The sequence below is a fragment of the Sminthopsis crassicaudata genome, chromosome 1 (assembly GCF_048593235.1).
Source record: "Sminthopsis crassicaudata isolate SCR6 chromosome 1, ASM4859323v1, whole genome shotgun sequence".
NCBI lineage: Eukaryota > Metazoa > Chordata > Mammalia > Dasyuromorphia > Dasyuridae > Sminthopsis > Sminthopsis crassicaudata.
In genome coordinates, this window is record NC_133617.1 from 17,616,413 (window position 1) to 17,636,501 (window position 20,089).

At 43.6% G+C, this 20,089-nt stretch overlaps 1 protein-coding gene across 1 annotated transcript in view; it reads right to left on the reverse strand.

Annotated features, from left to right (window-relative positions):
• MYO18B (myosin XVIIIB) overlaps positions 1 to 20,089 on the reverse strand; it is a 358,263-nt gene that overhangs the window by 44,415 nt on the left and 293,759 nt on the right. The window contains exons 40-42 of the mRNA XM_074295232.1: positions 16,289 to 16,416; positions 10,069 to 10,116; positions 5,990 to 6,136 (exon numbers count right to left, since the gene is read on the reverse strand). Coding sequence (XP_074151333.1) covers positions 5,990 to 6,136; positions 10,069 to 10,116; positions 16,289 to 16,416 — 323 coding nt within the window. The remainder of the gene's footprint in view (positions 1 to 5,989; positions 6,137 to 10,068; positions 10,117 to 16,288; positions 16,417 to 20,089) is intronic.

Below are 20,089 nucleotides of genomic sequence, written 5' to 3' on the forward strand. Positions count from 1 at the left end.
AGACTTTCTTTCATGTTAATTAAAAGCAATAATCAGTTGATCTTGTTTTAATTAGCTCACCAGGCTTGCCTTGTTGTCTCGATTTCCTTTTGATATTTTTGCTCATCTTACATATCAGTCTTGGGTCACTTAGCAACAATCACCAGCCCGTTCAAGGCCCTAAAAGTTAATATCCTCCTCCTCCCAGCTGCCTTTTATACTTTATAAGCTTTACCTTAGATCAAGAGCTTTTGAAGTTAGCAAGGAAAATAAGTGTTCATTTCTGGGGTCACCCATCAACCAGCTAGTCTTTTCTCTACTTTATGCTATTGACCTTTTGTTATGATGAAAGTCCAATGCATTTCATCTTAATTACACATCTGTTTAATCCATAATTTCTGATTTATTGCCATTCACTTCTAATTATAATCGGGCCACCCTCATGACAGAAAACCAAATGAGCTCGGAGAAATGAAGATAGAGTCAGATAAGATGCACGACTATAAAAGGAATGTCACTCTCTGCCTAAATGAAGGCTTTTAGAGCCCACTTGTGGGATGGGCCCAAGATCTCCCGGGAAATCCAGAAGCCTGCAAGATCCCAGTCTTTACTGGATTTGGAGTCATTTCACTTTACTAAAAGAAAGATTCAAAGTCTGGTAATTGCAGGCACAGAATTTGATCTGAAAGAAACCCAGAAGTCAACTTAACCAATCTATAAACAAAAAAGAATCCTCTCCCTACAAAGAAGGTCATCGTTGAGGCTAGAAATCATCTTCGAGCATGTTGAGTCTGACCCCCTCATATTAGAGATGAACAAAGGAGACCCCAAGAAATTACTTGTCCAAGGTCATATAGACAGAGTTAGTATTGGAATTCTGATTTGGAACCTAGTACTTTCCCCACTACCACAGTACCTCTTTCTTACAAGATATCTCAGTGGTGAAAGAGAGCACTGGACTAGTCAGTCAGGAAGATCAAAATTCAAATCCTGCCTCAAACCCTAAACAAGGCGTTTAACTTCTTTTTGCCTCAGTTTCCTCACCTGCAAAATGGGAGTAATCATAGCACTAGTGTCCCAGGGTTGTGGTGAGGAACAAATAAGATAATAATTACAAAACATTTTGCAAAGCATTTATTCTGTTAACAATGTGGTCCATCCACAGCCTTTAACTGATAAACTCAAGAGAAAGGAAACCCATGGCAACACCCCAAATATCTCACCAACGATGCTCCTTTCAAATTTCCCCCAAAACACTCTAACAACCTAAGATAGACACCACAAGGATTCATATCCTCATCATTTAAGAAACTGAGGCACAGAAGGAATAATTAACTTATTATTAATAATTGACAGATACTTGAAGACCATTATCAAAGTCCTCTAATTTTTGCTTAAAAGGCATAGGGTCATAGGGCAAGAATGGTCCCTAAAAGTCAAGGCTAATCTCCATGTCCTTCAAATGAGAAAACAAAGGTTAAATAAAATGAATTACCGAAGTTTACATAGATCTGCTTGCTTTAATCCTAAATATATCAGCCATATATAATACCCACGTATGTATATTCCAAAATCTTGTATCATGTTTTATACATCATAAACTCTATTTGCACCTTCAATATATATGGGATAAAAAAAGGGAGGGAGAAGCAGGAAATCCTGGCCCATCACTTTCTTGTCCTCCCAAGTCACTGTCTTTTCCAAGCTCTCCCTTTTTTTTTCCATCAGGAAAATATGGTTGTTGGATTAAAATGATTTCTCAATCGTCTGCCAATTCTAAAAGGCAACAATGCTATGATCTCTGAATATAACTCTCATTCACGGTGTTTTCAAGCCCAAGGCTTGATAAAGAAGGAGCCAGACCCCAAAATACAGTGAACCCCAGGAGCCCTTTGCATAGCCTGCCTATGACCAGGTTCCAGAGCAGCTGGCACACGGGTCTCCCCCAAAGGGCCGCCATTTAAAGCCAGACGGGACCTCTGAAGAGCAGATCGCTCCTCATGGCGGCTCAGATGCCAATTTTTCATCCGTGTTATGTTTGGCCAAAGTGAATGGGAGCAGGGGACTGGAAAGCACAGGTGAGAGCAGCCAGCTACTTGGGGGGGGGGGGGCAGAAAATGTTAATTTTATGACTGTGAGGTTTGGAAGGAAGTGGAGCTATTCGAGCCCCAGGGATGCCTAATAATGGTACGGTGTTTGATAAGTGTGCCTAGTGTGGGATCATTGTAATAGAAGGAACAGGAGAAGATGGTGGAAGAGGAGGGAAAGAAAGAGAAGGGAGGAGAGAGGAAGAGGAGGAGGAGGAGGATGACAAGGAGAAAGGGGAAGAGAAGAAGGGAAAGGGCAAGGAGGAGGGGAGAAGGAGGAGAATAAGCAGCCACCAAATGGGGATGAAGGGAGAGTCCATATGGGTAAGAGACATAACGTCCTATTCCTCCTTTTCCTCATGATCACAACAAACAGGAAGATTGTTGGACTAGAACAGTGCTCATTTCCCAGTCTCTCAGAAAGGTGAAGGGGCTTGCCTATAGTCACGCAGGCATTGTTAGAAATAAGATCCAACGGATCCAGCCATTCTGGAGAGCGATTTGGAATTATGCTCAAAAAGTTATCAAACTGTGCAGACCCTTTGATCCAGCAGTGCTACTGCTGGGCTTATATCCCAAAAAGATCTTAAAGAAGGGAAAGGGACCTGTATGTGGAAGAATGTTTGTGGCAGCCCTCTTTGTAGTGGCCAGAAACTGGAAAATGAGTGGATGCCCATCAGCTGGAGAATGGCTGAATAAATTATGGTATATGAATATGATGGAATATTATTGTTCTGTAAGAAATGTCCAACAGGAGGATTTCAGAAAGGCCTGGAGAGACTTACAGGAACTGATGCTGAGGGAAATGAGCAGAACCAGGAGAACATGATACACGGCAACAACAAGACTATATGATGATCAATTCTGATGGACGTGGCCCTCTCCAACAATGAGAGGATTCAAACCAGTTCCATTTCTTCAATGATGAAGAGAGCCATCTACACCCAGAGAGAGAACCATGGGAACTGAGTGTGGACCACAACATAGCGCTTTCACACTTTCTTTTTTTTTTATTAATTTTATAATTATAACATTTTTTTTGACAGTACATATGCATAGGTAATTTTTTTACAACATTATCCCTTGCACTCCCTTCTGTTCTGAGTTTTTCCCCTCCTTCCCTCCAGCCCCTCCCCTAGATGGCAGGCATTCCCATACATATTAAACATCTTATAGTATATCCTAGGACTTTCACACTTTCTATTGATGTTCCTTTGAATTTTGTTTTCCTTCTCAAGTATTTTTTTTTCTTTCTAGTTCCGATTTTTCTTGTGCAACAAGACAACTATATAAATATGTATACATACATTGTATTTAACATACACTTTAACATATTGAACATGTATGGGGCTACCTGCCATCTAGGGGAGGGGGTGGGGGGGAAGGAGAGGATAATTTGGAACAGAAGGCTTTGCAAGGGTCAATGTTGGAAAAATTGCCCAGACATATGTTTTGTAAATAAAAAGCTTTAATAAAAAAAAAGAAAAGAAATGAGATTCAATATTGGCAATGAACAGGAAAAAGAGCATTGGAGTCAGAGGTCTTGTATTCAAATTCTTCCTCTCACACTTGTGACCTGCATGGCCCCAGCAAGCCATTTTAATTTCCTAAGCCTCTTCATGTACATAATGGCGCTGGAATATTCCCAGAACCCTATGATATAAGTGATCCCCACAGTCTTCTCATTTTACAAATAAGGAAATTGAGGCAGACAAGGTGTTTGAATTTAGGTTTTCCTGACTATAGGTCCAGCATGTAATAACAACATTATATAGCATAACACACACTCTTTTCATGTAACATTCACAATAACAGTATGAGCCACATGCCAGAGACATCATACCCTTTAATTCACAGATGGGGAAACTGAGTCGCAGAGAATTTGAATGACTTGTCCAGTGTCAGGAAAGATTAGAATCCATCCCCAATTACTCACTCCCCCACCATAGCCAGCTCTGGTAACTCCTCAGACAGTAGCAGAGTTACCCATCTGAGCCACTGACATGGCCTTCCCCATTCACATGTCACTTCTTCCTTCTCCCTTCCTCTTTCTTGAACTTTCTCCTCCTCCTTCTCCACTTCTCATGATCCTCCTTTTCTCCTCCTTTCCTTTACCTCTTCCTCTCCTCTTCCCCTTCTACAATGGCACCATACAAAGCACATATCTCAAGTGTTCCACCTTGCCTTCCCGCTGCCCACCCTTCCCACCAGCCCAGCATCCTGACTCTCCCCAAATGTTTTCCAGAGTGAGCCATGAGGGTCACCGGGCAACCTCGGGCATGAGCCTGGGGACAATGGCTATTTAGAAGTCCATCTGGAAATGTTTTCCCAACATCCTCACCACCCCTCGGCTGCCCTGGAAGCCTGGATGGAAAGATGTAAACTCCACAGGGAGAAAGGAGGCTGGGTATGTCTAACATCAGAGAATCCGAGCTTGAAACCACCTGGGGCCTTTCACACATCCCTTCCCTTCTCCAGAGGTCGATGTCCTCCCTCCAGGTAAGGTGGTTCTCCAGCGGGAACATTCTACGTCCTCTAAACCCAAGCAGGAAGGACGTGGCAGCTCAGGGTGTGAGCTACTTGTTGACTCAGTTTGGTTCACATGTAAATAAATTACTGAGGGTGGAAGCAGTTAGCCAGACAGAGTGGTGGCCATCAGTAAAGTGAATTTCCTTCTCTGTTGTTTCTATCTGTCCTGTGTATGTCTATCCATCCATCTAGCTAGCTAGCTATGTTGAGTCACCTTTGCTTCCACACAATCTTTAGTGGAAGGAATGGTGGAATAAAAGTCAAGAATCCTGATGGCACTGCTATTGACCATTCACATACATCCCTCTGATCCTCAGTTTCCACTTTTGTAAAATGGGCATTAAAAGACAAAATGGAGGACTGTGGGATCTGGAGGTAGAGGCTTTTTTTAGCAGCCCGCTCCTTGGGCCAGACATGGAAGTCTCCTGAGCCTCTATTGCTCTCTCCAGAAGAGGACTGGTGATAGGTGTGGAGGCCCCATAATGTCACCTCTGGGGGGAGACTGAGGCTGACGGATCTCTTGAGCTCAGGAGTTCTGAACTTCTGGGGGATAGGACAGAAAATAAAATAGGCCCTAGTCTCAAAGAATATAGGATATATTCTTTCAGCCTGAATGAGATACCAAAATCCAATTTCTTTTTTAAAAGATATTCGATTAGACGGCCTCTAAAAACCCATTTCAGTATTGAGTCTCATGACATATTAATTTGTTGCTACTCTCTGGGTCTTTATTATCTCATCTGTAAAAAGGGTATAATAAAACTTGGACTGTCTATCCCACAGGGTTTTTCTGAAAATGAATGCTCTGAGCTGGAGGAAAAAAATCAGTCAGTCAGAAAACATTCCTTCTATTACTTACTATATCATAGTTCTTACTCTATTGCAAGCAGCGTGTTATGTGTTCAGAATACAAAGAGAGCCCAAAACACAGGCCGTGCCCCAAGAAGTTCCCATTCTAAGGGGGAAGGCAAAAGTAAGGATGAACAGGAAATACTGGGTTCTGTCTAGAGATGAGGGAGGATGTAGGGGGGTGGGGGAGCTAGAAAGGTCTCTCATAGAAGGCTGGATTTGAGCTATGATTCAAAGAAAGCCATAGATGCAGAAAGAGGAGGTCAGAAACAAAGGGGAAATGGGAACTACCAGTTTAATATAAATTATCATTTTATTATGATATTATGTATGTTTTAAAAATCACTGTTCCATCCTATTTGTTACGTTCTAACGCTTTATAATAACATTCTGCCTCCATGCTGGCATTGCCTGGGGCTAAGACAACCCGGTTCTGAGCTTGAGACAGTGTAGCTGGGATATCACAAGAAAGAGCAGAACCCGGGAGGGCCTTGTCATTTCCACTGCATCAATGGTCCCGTGGCCGCCGTTTGCCAGTCTCTTACCTCTGATCCAGAATTCCACTGCCACTGACCGACTGCTGCGACGGACTTCTTGTGCTGCTGGGTCTGATGGAGGATGAACTCATCCAGGATCTGACACTTTCTATTGGCTGAGAGCTGGTGCAGGAGTCCAGAAGGGACTGATTATCTCTGGAACAAAAACACAAAATTAGCCACCCCTGCCCGAAGGCGAGCCACAAAATATCAGTACCTTCCATGGTGCCCCATCCATAATGGTTCCAGCCTAAACCCTCTCCTGCCTCTCTCAGGGTGTAACCTTCAGTAACTTGGGACAGTAATGCTCTGGACCTCAGTTTGTTGAGTTAGTTGGGTTTTTTCACTCTAAAATAAGGAGATTGAAATAAATTATCTCTAAGAGTCCTTCCAGCTCAAATACCATCTGGACCAAAGTTGATGGGATTGAGAGAGAAAAGAGCATGTACAAATCATCTGGTCACAGAATTAGAAAATCATCGAGCCATTATTTTACAAATTTCCATTCAACTGGACAACTGTAGGCCTCCACTTCTTCAATTTGTTGCTTTGCTTCAGCACTCATCACAGACACCATTTTCTGGAGAAAGCCTTTCCTGGTCCCTCAGTTGGTCATTACTTCCCCTCTTATTTCTGCCTTTCATCCATCTATCTATCTATCTATCTATCTATCTATCTATCTATCTATCTATCTATCTATCTATCTATCCATCCATCCATCCATCCATCCATCCATCCATCCATCCATCCATTCTATCTATCTATCTATCTATCTATCTATCTATCTATCTATCTATCTATCCATCCATTCTATCATCTATCTACAAGACGATGTGTAAGCCCCCATCTATCTGTCTATCCATCTATCCATCCATTTGTCATCTATTTATATCTCTTTTTATTTATCTATCCTGTATATGTCCATCCATCCATCTATCCATCGTATTGTCCATCCATCTATCTATTTACATGTATTGTCAGCATCCAAATGTGCTAAATTCAAACTCAGTGCTCTTTACACTACCGTACAGAGGAAAGATTGGTTGGGGAGAAGTGTGAGACTTTAGAACATAGAACATCAGAAATGGAGGGGAACCGAGAATGTAAAATATCACAGGTTCTTCATGACATCTCTGTGTCCCTTGTAGTGCCCCGTCTCCATGCCCAGGTCAGACCCTCTGCTCTTTCCCGACTCTAAATTCTCTTACTTTCTTACTTTTTTCCAAGACTCTTGGTCAAGTACCACCTTCTTCATGAAGTCAAATCAAGACAAAAAGCATTTGTACTGTGCCTATTATGTGTTAAGGATGCAAAGAAAGACAAAAGATAGTCCCTGACCAGAAGCAGCTCTCCATTTCTTTCTTTCTTTTTTTTTTTTTTTTTTTTTTTGCTGAGGCAATTGGGGTTAAGTGACTTGCCCAGGGTCACACAGCCAGGAAGGGTTAAGTGTCTCAGGCCCGATTTGAACTCAGGTTCTCCAGACTTCAGGGCTGGTGCTCTAACAACTCTCCATTCAATGGGTGAGAAAACAAGCAATCAAATTGTGTAGTGAATAAATTAGAGATAAGCAATGGAGGAAGGCACCAGCATTAAAGGGGATCAGGAACAGTTTCTTGAAGGCAGGATTTTAGCTGAGTCCTAAAGACAGCCAATAAAACCATACAGGATTGGAAGATAGTCTTGTATGAAGGATAGAAAGGAGTCCACTGTCATTGGAACTCAGAACATGGAAGGGAAGTAGTGGCGCTGGTGGCTATAAGGTGCAAGAAGGTTCAGAAAACTAGAACAACATCAGGTTATGAAGGGATTTACAAGCCAACCAGAGAATTGTTCATTTGATTCTCAAGGCAACAGGGAGCCATTGAAGGTTATTGATGAGGGGCTGGGGGAGGGGGAGGAGTAGAATGAAATGGTCACTCTATGTTTTATGTTGACCTAGCAATTTGATCCACCAACAGCTACTGCAGCGGACCAGATGAGGATCTGCACCAGAGTATTAGAGGTGAGAAAAGGGAGAGATGTAAGAGATGTTGGGAAGGGAGAACTGGCAAGAATTGGTTACAGATTGGGCACAGGGAAGAGGGAAGAAAGGGAGGAAACCTTTCCTGATCTCTCTAGTAACTAGTGCTCTCCCTCCCTCTTCAAACTGTTTTGCATTCATTTTGTTTGTATGGATTCTGCATATATTCATTAGTGTGTGTTGTTTCCCCCAAGAGAGTATGTCAATGAAACATTAGGCATTTATGTAGCTGCTACTGTACTACAGAAGCTCCTTCGGGCAATGTTTCATGTTTATCTCTGCAGCCCCAGAATTGAGCCAGGACCTGCTGGAACATGGTAGGCTCTTAACAAATGGAGTTTTAATTACAATTTTCAGCTCAATAAAAATGACTTCCAGATATATATCATCGCCTCGATGGTGTCATGGGTCCTTTTTAAGAACCACCAGCCATTGCCACCACAAAGTCCTCCTTTCTCTCCTGGATTTATCCTCCAGCTCCCTTGGCCTGGTAGGTGTTTCAAACTATCTCCCAAGAGCATCACAAACTCAAGATGTCTCATTATCTTTTCCTCCAAACCTTCTCTTCCAAATTTCTGCCCTACTGTTGACTCCATCATTCTTCCATTCATGCAACTTCATGCTCATTTTCAATTGTAACTTCTCTCTCAGTCCCCATAGGAAAAATAAAAATTGAGGATTTATGGGCCAACTCCATAGTTTGTTGGAAAATGTCCCCTCCAATTATATATGCACCGACACCCATACCCACACACATCCTAGCTCAGGTTCTCATCTTTTTCCCCCTGGACTGATGCAATGTTTTTCTTTATGGTATTCTCTGCTTCCACTTTCTACCTACTCCATTCATCCTTCACACAACTGCCAAAGACATTATGCTGAAGAACAGATCTGATCATATTATTCTCCTACCTAATAACCTGCAGTGGCTCCCTATTTCCCTGACCTCCCATTCTAGTTGCTAGGAATGACACTTCTTTCTGGAACTATCTTGGTTCATTTTGTTTGTATTTATATCTATTCATATACAAAGGGATTATCTTCATCATTAGGATGTAAACTCTTTGAAGGCAGGGACTATTTCACTTTTATGAAACCTAAGCGTCACCTTTACTTAAATAAACAGTGAGTATTTAATAATTGCACATAGCAAACACTAAGTAGTTGCTTTTTATTAATAATTATTTTATTAAATTAATTTTATTAATATTATTAAATAATATAATTATTTCATTACTGAAGTCCACTTTTATTATCTATAAAATGGGGGATATTGATGACTTCCAGTCTCTAAAATAAAGTTGATGAAGAGCAAAGGAGAATATATTCAAAGTGTTTTGTAATTATTATTAACATTTATTAGCTTTACTTTTGTTTGTTCATTGTTCCAGATCTGTGATTTCTTCAGTGAGGGAAAATTCCCAATATGGACACTCTCTCCATTGAGCAACTCCTTTGTAACACATAGGCTTTGAGAGCTGCCCGCGTTACATGATTTGCCCAAAGTCACACAGCCAAAGTTGTAGTATTTGAGTTTAGGTTTTCCTGCCCCCAAAGTCAATTCTATTTACTATATCATCCCATTTTATAGAGGAGGATACTAAAGTCCAGAAGTTCCATTGATTTGCCGGGATAAAATTAACCAAGTAATAGCAGAGCAGGGAGACTCCAAGGCCAGCTATCTACCCACTGGGCCATGCTGCTCCTTTGTTCTCCTGAACAATTAGCATTCTGTAACATGAATCTTGTCTTCCTAACTAGATGGCTTTCTGCCTCCCCAACCTCCAACTCCAGAGCGAGGGACTACCACTTACTCATTAAAGGAAATTTTAACGATTTGCCGGTGCCTTGATTGAGATATCCGGCCTTATCTGGTTCTTCCTTTCAGCGTGACAGCTGACACTTCCACAAAGACACATCTCAAAAGGCCCATTTAGGGAAGAACCCAGGTAGCCTTTCTAAGTGGATATTGACAAGTGCTTGGCAAATATGCTCCCAGAATGCTATGGATCAATTCATCATCTCTCATAGTAAAGTGCCCCGTCAACCCTGGGGCCATTTCACTTACATCTCTCTTTGGGCTCCAATAGGGGAGGCTTCCAGCATTGAACGGGCGCTAGGAAAAAGGAACAAATGTGAATTAGTCAAAATTCACTTAATTCTTGACTCCAAATGACTTTTATCTCAAACTCTCCCCTTCCCAATCAACAGCTGGGAAGACAAGGGCCTGGCCCCCTAGTGTCCCCAAAAGGCATATGAAATGAAATAGGACTCCAGCATGGTGTTTTACCTATACAGCCTTTGGCGGCAGCAAACGAGGAACCAGAGGGGAAACAACAGGGGGTACTGGAGGGAGAGGCAAAAGATGGCGAACAATTATCAGTTCTGCTTCTGCTTACGGGCTGTGGGACTCGAGCTACTCACTGCCCCTCTTGGGACCTCACTTTCCTTATCTAGAAGTAGACACTATATGAGATGCCTTCTAGGTGTCATTCTATATTCCCCTAAGACATTTAAGGGAGAATACTTTGAATATCAATTATCACAGGACCTGCCCCTAAAAGAGCAGCAAATAAACAGGATCAAAGAATAGCTCTCACACATAGAGTGTCAGAGCTGGGAGGGGCCTTAGAACAGGAGATGTAAGAACTAGGAGGGGTCTTAGTAGAGGGAATGTCAGAGTGGAGAAGAGGCTTAGAACAGGGAATGTCAGGGCTGGGAGGGGCCTTAGAACAGGGAATGTCAGAGCTGGGAGGGGCCTTAGAACAGGGAATGTCAGAGCTGGGAGGGGCCTTAGAACAGGGGATGTCAGAGCTGGGAGGGGCCTTAGAACAGGGGATGTCAGAGCTGGGAGGGGCCTTAGAACAGGGGATGTCAGAGCTGGGAGGGGCCTTAGAACAGGAGATGTAAGAACTAGGAGGGGCCTTAGAACAGGGAATGTCAGAGTGGAGAAGAGCCTTAGAACAGGGAATGTCAGAGCTGGGAGGGGCCTTAGAACAGGGAATGTCAGAGCTGGGAGGGGCCTTAGAACAGGAGATGTAAGAACTAGGAGGGGTCTTAGAAGAGGGAATGTCAGAGTGGAGAAGAGCCTTAGAACAGGGAATGTCAGAGCTGGGAGGGGCCTTAGAACAGGGAATGTCAGAGCTGGGAGGGGCCTTAGAACAGGGGATGTCAGAGCTGGGAGGGAGCTTAGAACAGGGAATGTCAGGACTGGGGGGGAGCTTAGAACAGGGAATGTCAGAGCTGGGAGGGAGCTTAGAACAGGGAATGTCAGAACTGGGAGGGGCCTTAGAACAGGGGATGTCAGAGCTGGGAGGGCCTGAGAACAAGGGATGTCAGAGTGAAGAAGGGCCTTAGAACAGTGGATGTCAGAGTTGGGAGGGGCCTTAGAACAGGGAATGTCAGAGCTGGGAGGGGCCTTAGAACAGGGGATGTCAGAGCTGGGAGGGAGCTTAGAACAGGGAATGTCAGGACTGGGGGGGAGCTTAGAACAGGGAATGTCAGAGCTGGGAGGGAGCTTAGAACAGGGAATGTCAGAACTGGGAGGGGCCTTAGAACAGGGGATGTCAGAGCTGGGAGGGCCTGAGAACAAGGGATGTCAGAGTGAAGAAGGGCCTTAGAACAGTGGATGTCAGAGTTGGGAGGGGCCTTAGAACAGGGAATGTCAGAGCTGGGAAGGGCCTTAGAACAGGGACTGTCAGAGCTGGGAGGGCCTGAGAACAAGGGATGTCAGAGTGAAGAAGGGCCTTAGAACAGTGGATGTCAGAGTTGGGAGGGGCCTTAGAACAGGGAATGTCAGAGCTGGGAAGGGCCTTAGAACAGGGGATGTCAGAGCTGGGAGGGGGCTTAGAACAGGGGATGTCAGAGCTGGGAGGGGGCTTAGAACAGGGGATGTCAGAGCTGGGAGGGGCCTAAGAACAAGGGATGTCAGAGCTGGGAGGGAGCTTAGAACAGGGGATGTCAGAGCTGGGAAGGGCCTTAGAACAGGGGATGTCAGAGTGAAGAAGGGCCTTAGAACAGTGGATGTCAGAGTTGGGAGGGGCCTTAGACCAGGGAATGTCAGAGCTGGGAAGGGCCTTAGAACAGGGGATGTCAGAGCTGGGAGGGGGCTTAGAACAGGGGATGTCAGAGCTGGGAGGGCCTGAGAACAAGGGATGTCAGAGTGAAGAAGGGCCTTAGAACAGGGGATGTCAGAGTTGGGAGGGGCCTTAGAACAGGAGATGTAAGAACTAGGAGGGGTCTTAGAAGAGGGAATGTCAGAGTGGAGAAGAGCCTTAGAACAGGGAATGTCAGAGCTGGAAGGAGCTTAGAACAGGGACTGTCAGACTGGGAGGGCCTGAGAACAGGGGATGTCAGGATTGGGTGGGGACTTAGAACATGGAATGTCAAAGTGAAAGATTTCAGAATACAGAACATTAAGAGCTGGAAGTGATATTAGAATAGAATTTGGGTTCTGTTTTCCCCCAATTTGCACAGCAACATGGCTATCCTGTTAGGAGTTTGAGATCAATGTTGAACTAAAAAGGCTTTTGCCTTGTTTTGGGTTGTATCAGGGAGATCTCAGTTCTGCCCCAAGTCTTGATTTTTCACTAGTCTATGTTTGCCCTGAGGCACAATTTTGGGGGGAGTCAGGAGAGCTTGATATTTACCAACCTATTCTGCCATCTTCCGAGAATTCTTGCCGAGATCTGGAACTTGAAGCAATCTAGTCCTAGCCCTTTATTTAACAGAAAGGGAAACTGAGACCCATAAGTTGTGCAAGGGCACACAGATAGTAAGCTTCAAAGGGAGGATTTGAACCTAGGGCTTTGGCTGCAGAGTAACATTCAGTAAGCTCCTTGAAAGCTCATTTTAGTCATGTCCAACTCTTTGTGGAGAGCTGAACATTTAGGGCTTTCTTGGCAAAGACACTAGAAAAGCTGGCCATTTCCTCCTGCTCATTTTGCAGATGAGGAAACTGAGACAAACACGGTGAATTGACCTGCCCAGGGTCACACAGATAGTAAGTGTTGGAGGCCAGATTTTCTTCCCCTCTCCCTTTGCGACGCCATTCATCAGCTCACCTCTTCCTATGTTCCTGTCTTCTCCCACCTTATCCCACCCACCTACTCTTCAATTTAGTGATTCAGAGGCTGTTTCTCCAACAAAAAATTCTATTCCTGGTTATATTCTTTGACTGTGCCCCCAGCCCAGAATGCTCTTCTTCTCGCTGTTTTTTCCCGACCCCTGGCTTTCTCCATGTCTCACATAAATGCCCGATGCTCCCCCTGGCTTCTGTGGCACCCCATTCAAGGGTTAGCTCCCCTTCCTTTTGGGCCAAAGCCTCTCCTGCCACATCCTCCCACTCCAGCTTCTGGCTCATCCTTTTCTCCCTCACTCTATTCTGTACCTAACCATTTTATCGTCTCCCTCACAGACTGCGAGCTGCTCAAGAACAGGAACTGGTTTGGTCTTTATTGCCTCCCTAACTAACACACTCTCCCAATGCTCTGCACAAAGTAGGTGCTTAATAAATGCTTGTTCGCTCTCACAATGACAAGAGCTGGTACCTCCATAGACCTTCCACTTTGCATACGTGATCTCAATTGAGATAGGACTAGGTTATGCTGATAAGGACACTGAGGCACAGAGAGCTCACCGTCTGGTCACCCAGCCCTCAAATGTGGGTTTGAACTCATGACTTCTGGACTGCAATGTTTCAAAAACAAGAATGGAATCCAGGTCTTCTTGGCCCCCGATCCAGCACTCTTATCTGTATTATTACGCTGCTTCTTGTTATATTATAAAGCCCAGGACTTGGAACATGGAAACTCCAAGTGTGAGGCTGTGTCTGGTCCGGCTTTCCGAGCACGTAGCTGAGACGGAGTCAAAGAAAAGCCCGCTGCCTTTGAGTTTAATTCCCAACACGGGAAAATGTGACTTTTCATAATCTGACCGATTCTCCCAAAGACCCTCCTCATGAGTTTGCGTTGGTGCTGGAATGCTGATTTGGGGCTCAGGAGGGAAGCTGAGGAGGAGACAATTAAAGGAAGCAGCCAGAACTTGCTGAGCTGGGAAGGAAAGCAGGAGACCCAGGATCCAAGCCAGGCCCAGACCCCTGCAGGGATGCCTCTCTGCCCCTCTGGAGGTATCTAGAAAGCTCCTTCCCACCCCAACGGGACGATACACATCTGTCCCCCCAAAAAACTCACCTGCATAGGTGCGTGGGACCATTGGTGGGGGTCCAACCTTTTTATGTTTTCTGAGAAGGAAACTGAGCTTAGAGGTAAAGTGCTGTGCCCAAAAGCACAAAGCCAGTAAATAACAAGATAAAGCCCCTGGTTTGTTGAGCACAAACTAGCCCTCGTTCATCTTTGGTCTCATGGGAAATCTCAAGGCAAAGTCAAGAGCTGTGTCAGACTCATTAGGGTAAAGGGCTCTGAAGAGTTTGTAGATAATTGGGCAAGTCATTGCTTCTCAATGGGTCTCATTTTCCTCAAATGTAAAATAAAGGAGGGGGATTATCTTGTCCTTAGCCCCCTCCCCCTTCAATTTCTAGCATATTTTATAAGGTCCACATTGGGGTCAACATCTTGGACTCTATGTTCTAAGATCCTTGCTGGCTCTGATATTTTTACTTTTATGATTTTCAGGTCCCTCCCAGCTCTGACATCCCCTGTTCTAAGCTCCCTCCCAGCTCTGACATTCCCTGTTCTAAGCTCCCTCCCAGCCCTGACATCCCCTGTTCTAAGACCCTTCCCAGCCCTGACATCCCCTGTTCTAGGCTCCCTCCCAGCCCTGCTATCCCCTGTTCTAGGCTCCCTCCCAGCTCTGACATCCCCTGTTCTAAGCTCCCTCCCAGCCCTGACATCCCCTGTTCTAAGACCCTTCCCAGCCCTGACATCCCCTGTTCTAAGACCCTTCCCAGCCCTGACATCCCCTGTTCTAAGACCCTTCCCAGCCCTGACACCCCCTGATCTAAGGCCTCTCCCCTCCCTAATATTCTTTTCTAACCCTCACCCCACAAACAGTAATCATGACATTCTCTGCTCATGACTCTCCTCACTGCTCCATCACATATACTTTGGGGAAGGAAGAAAGGGTGAGAAGTAGGAATCGGGCCTTAGACTTGGAAAACTGATCCAGGAAAACAAGCTCGGTTGACCGCAGAACTGTACCAATGTGTTCCCTCTTTCTGGCTGCCTGTAATATTGCCTGTCCTCATGGAGTCAAGTGGATTTTGTATTAAGAAGATGGTTCTTAAAAGATTTAGCAATTGCCATTGTTGTAAAATTACCCATGCATATATCTGATAAATAAAAACTATTTAAAAAAAAGAAGATGGTTCTTTTCCATTCACATTTATTAAGCACCTACTATGTGTACATCCCTTGCTGCTCATGGCCTATCATTAGCAAATTGAGCCTTGAAATACTTCCCCAGGAATAATGAGAGAATTGCTCAAATCTGCTCACACACTTGAATCAAGTCCCACTTGTGAGCTATAAATGCATCTGGCCCAAGCTATTGGTGTGATCAATCACCAATTGATTCTCATCAGACACAGCCAGAGATGGATTAGCGGGGCAGAGAGCTAAGGGCAAGAAGTAGATAAAAGGCCCAGGCATGAAAAGGAATAAGGGTCAAGATTTCTAGAGCAAAAGCTGAAATGGACTCCAGAGACCACTTTAATATGACTCCCTTAATTTTACAAAAAAAAAGGGAGGAGGATCCATGGAAGCTTTGACTTGTCTGAGGTCTCACAAATTGTAAATCTCAAGAGGCAAGATTAGGGTCCAGGCCAGGACCCTTTTCTACTATACTCCATTGGGACTTCCATCCACGAAAGGTCCAATACCCAGAAGCAAATGTTTGCTAAAGATCCAAGAGAAGTAGGTGGTTGAGAACCAGGTCAAAGTCAGAAATCTACAAGGTCAAATGGAAAACCAGGTGCCCATGATGGTGAAAAGTAGCTTATCCTAAGGGACTTGGGATGTCATTTTATACATAATTAGCACTTGAACAATAGATCTTTTTTGATGAATTCCAGTCCCAGGCCCACCATTGCCTGGCCTCTCAGACCGGTAGCCATGATCATGTAGGATTCTACATGAGACAGTCCCTTAAGATCTCACCAGTTCTCTGAACCAAGAAATGCACAGAAGCCAAAGAAATTGGCCATGTGAGCAGATTACTACAGAAGTTTCAAGACAATGTGAATAAGAATCATTGCCTCCCTCGCACTTCAAAGACTTCCCAGAGACAAGGGGGACTCTATTGGCATTCTAGAAAGGAAGCCCATCGCTTACCTGTCATCACTAGTACAGGAGTCCACATCTTCCAGGGCGGCCTGCAGATCGGCAATTCGCCGGATGGATATCTCAAGGTCAGCCTGTAATGTCAGCCTTATGGCCAGCAGCTCCTCCACACGCTTCTCCTGGAAGACAGAGATGGAACAAGTTAGCAATCTGCTTCAATTTTTTTTCAAATTTCTACCTTTTGTGTTTACAGGACCTTTCATTCCTTCCCTTTTTGCCCTCCCAGAGAGCTATCTTCTCCTCATCCTCTTCTTCTTCTTCTTCTTCTTCTTCTTCTTCTTCTTCTTCTTCTTCTTCTTCTTCTTCTTCTTCTTCTTCTTCTTCTTCTTCTTCTTCTTCTTCTTCTTCTTCTTCTTCTTCCTCCTCCTCCTCCTCCTCCTCCTCCTCCTCCTCCTCCTCCTCCTCCTCCTCCTCCTCCTCCTCCTCCTCCTCCTCCTCCTCCTCCTCCTCCTCCTCCTCCTCCTCCTCCTCCTCCTTCTTCTTCTTCTTCTTCTTCTTCTTCTTCTTCTTCTTCTTCTTCTTCTTCTTCTTCTTCTTTTTTTCTTGAGGCTGGGGTTAAGTGACTTGCCCAGGGTCACACAGCTAGCAAGTGTTAAGTGTCTGAGGACAGATTTGAACTCGGGTCCTCCTGAATTTAGGGCTGGTGCTCTGTCCACTGCCCCCCTAGCTGCCCCCCATCTCTTCTAATAAATAAAAAAGAAAAAGAAAAAATCATCAAAGTCACTGAAATATCAACCAAGTCTGGTATTCTACACAGCAATCCACACCTGAATAAATCTGCAATAAAGGAAGAGAATTCCCCCCTTCCCAACTGATTCTGGGACCGAGTTTGGTCCCTATAATTACGGAGCATTGTTATAACTTTTGTGGTTGATTCTGTGCTCTCCATTGATATTTTCATAGCCATTGGGTATATTGTTTTCCTGATTCTGCTTGCTTCACTCTGAACCAATTAATCATTTTTCCTCATGCTTCCCAGAATCACAGTCATCATTTCTTATGGCATAGTAACGGTCCGTTGCATCCAGGTGACATAATATTTTTAGCCATTTCCCAACTTATTGAATTATGGATTTAGAACTGGAAGAGTCCTTAGAATCTTCATTTTATATATGGGGAAACTGAGGCAGAGAGAGGTCACATGACTTGCCAAAGTCAATGTCTGAAGCAGGATTTGTTTCCAGTTTTTTGCTACAAGTGCTGCTGAGAGAAATGATTATTAATAAATCATCATTTGGGGAGATTCAGAGTTTCCTGCAGTCCTGATTTCAAAAGTTCAATATCTTGAAGGACAATACTGATAATTAGATTGGACTAGCTTTCTTGAGAATCTTTTTTGTTCACACTCCAACCAAGTGGGGAAGGTATTTATTTTGCTCTAGTCAGTTTTGGTGTAGGGAATATTCAAAGAATTGGTTATGTAAGGTTAGGGGTGATTTAAAAGTGACATAATCAAAGCTCATTTGAATAGTTCAGCCCCTCATTGTTATATTCATTCTCTCATCAATTGTTAACCAATTAGAGTTGATTGTCACCCTTAGAAACTCCCATTCTTTCTTTTTTTTTTCTTAACCTATTTCCCCAAGATATTTTTATTATTATTATTATAGCTTTTTATTTACAAAATATTTCCATGAGCAGCAAGGGATGTACACATAGTAGGTGCTTAATAAATATGAATGGAAAAGAGTGATTCTTCAGCATTGACCCTTGCAAAACCTTCTGTTCCAAGTTTTTCCCTCCTTCCCACTCCCTCCCTCAGATGGCAGGTTGACCAATACATGTTACATATGTTAAAGTATATGTTAAATACAATATATGTGTGTGTATATATATATATATATATATATATATGTGTGTGTGTGTGTGTGTGTGTGTGTGCATATATATAGTATATGTATGTGTGTATATATATGTATATACAGTTATTTTTCTGCACAAGAAGAATCAGACTTTGAAATAACGTAAAATTAACCTGAGAAGTAAATCAAAAATGCAAGTGGACAAAAACAGAGGGATTGGAAATGTTATGCAGTGGTGCACACTCATTTCCCAGAGTTCTTTCTCTGGGTGTAGCTGGTTCTATTCATTATTGAACAAATGGAACCGATTTGATGCATCTCATTGTTGAAGAGAACCACGGTCCAACAAAATTGATCATCATACAGTATTGTTGTTGAAGTGTATAATGATCTCCTGGTCCTGCTCATTTCACTCAGCATCAGTTGATGTAAGTCTCTCCAAGCCTCTCTGTATTCCTCCTGCTGGACATTTCTTATAGAACAATAATATTCCATAACATTCATATACCACAATTCATTCAGCCATTCTCCAATTGATGAGCATCCACGTAGTTTCCAGTTTCTGGCCACTACAAAGACGGCTGCCACAAACATTTTTGCACATACAGGTCCCTTTCCCTCCTTTAACATCTCTTTGGCATATAAGCCCAGTAGTAGCACTGCTGGGTCACAGGATATGCACAATTTGAGGAAACTCCCATTCTTAATGGACATATAAACCATGAAACTGCAGCCATGACAGTCTTGGGTCTAAGAAAGAAATGGCCAAATGACCATCCTTTTATCAAGATAGTGGAATTATTAATCAAATTATCAAATTACCTAAAAATATGTTTCTTTAACGTTAAGTTTGAGAAAATTAAGTCCTGTTATAAGTATTTTGTACATTTGAGGGAGATTTTAGAACCTTTATAAGAAAGTATACCAGAATTCCTTGAAGTTCTGGACCATATCAGGGCCATAAAGACTAGAACTGGGGAGCATCCTAATCCCCAAAGAAGATTACCCAAGCAGGTGGATATGAGAAAAGCATGACTTCTTCCTTTCTGTAAATGTTGCTTGGGGCCACTCCTTCCTATGAACCCCCTTCATGATGCGCCTCTCTGGTGGGATTGACCACACTTTTCTCTGTCTTGAAAGCAACTTTACAACTTAGAAACATAGAAAGCAGGGAGCATCATTTTTTTTATCTTTATGTCTTCCCAGTATCCAAAACATGCTAGGTGCTTAAAATATGATATTGAATAGACACTGATGAAAGCTAACATGCCCTGGGGCAGTGTGGAGGCTTCCCTCTCATTGGAGGCTTTCAAGTAGAGAACGGATGACCTTTTTGTTGGGAAAGTTGTAGAGAAGATTCCCATTGAGGTTCTAGATTAGACAAATGCCCCAGGAAAGCAGCATAATAATGAAGAAAGAGCAAGTGGTCTCTGGAATCAGAGATCCCTAAAAATCTCTTGCATCTGTCATTTAATTTCCCTGGGTTTCAGTTTCTTCATCTATAAAAGAAGGGGATTGGTCTAGATGTCCTCTGAGATCCTTTCCTCTAGATCTAGGATCCTACCACTTGGAACATCCTTTCCAACACCCAGATTCTTTCATAGAGGGAAATCCAAACAGATGAATTTGATTTGCTCATTCAGAAATAGCAGAATGAAAACACAAAATCCTCATCCCAATTCCACTCCACACCAAGATCTGGAGTATCTCTCAAGTCAGCCTGACTGCCTTTGGAGTCAGAGCTTTCAACTGCAACAGAGCTATTGGCTCAGACAGCTTGGAGCCTCGGGCTGCAGAAGGAACCATATTCAAGGAGAGGGTTTTCTGGTGACTGCAGTAACTTCACCAGCCAATTCCCTGCTGTAGTTAGCAAGAATAGGAAGTATCAGAATTCTACAGATTAAGAGACATTGCTTGGTTGTAGCATCCCAGGATCTCAGGATCTCTCCACTGGAAGGGACTTCAGAGACCATCCAGGTCAACACCATCC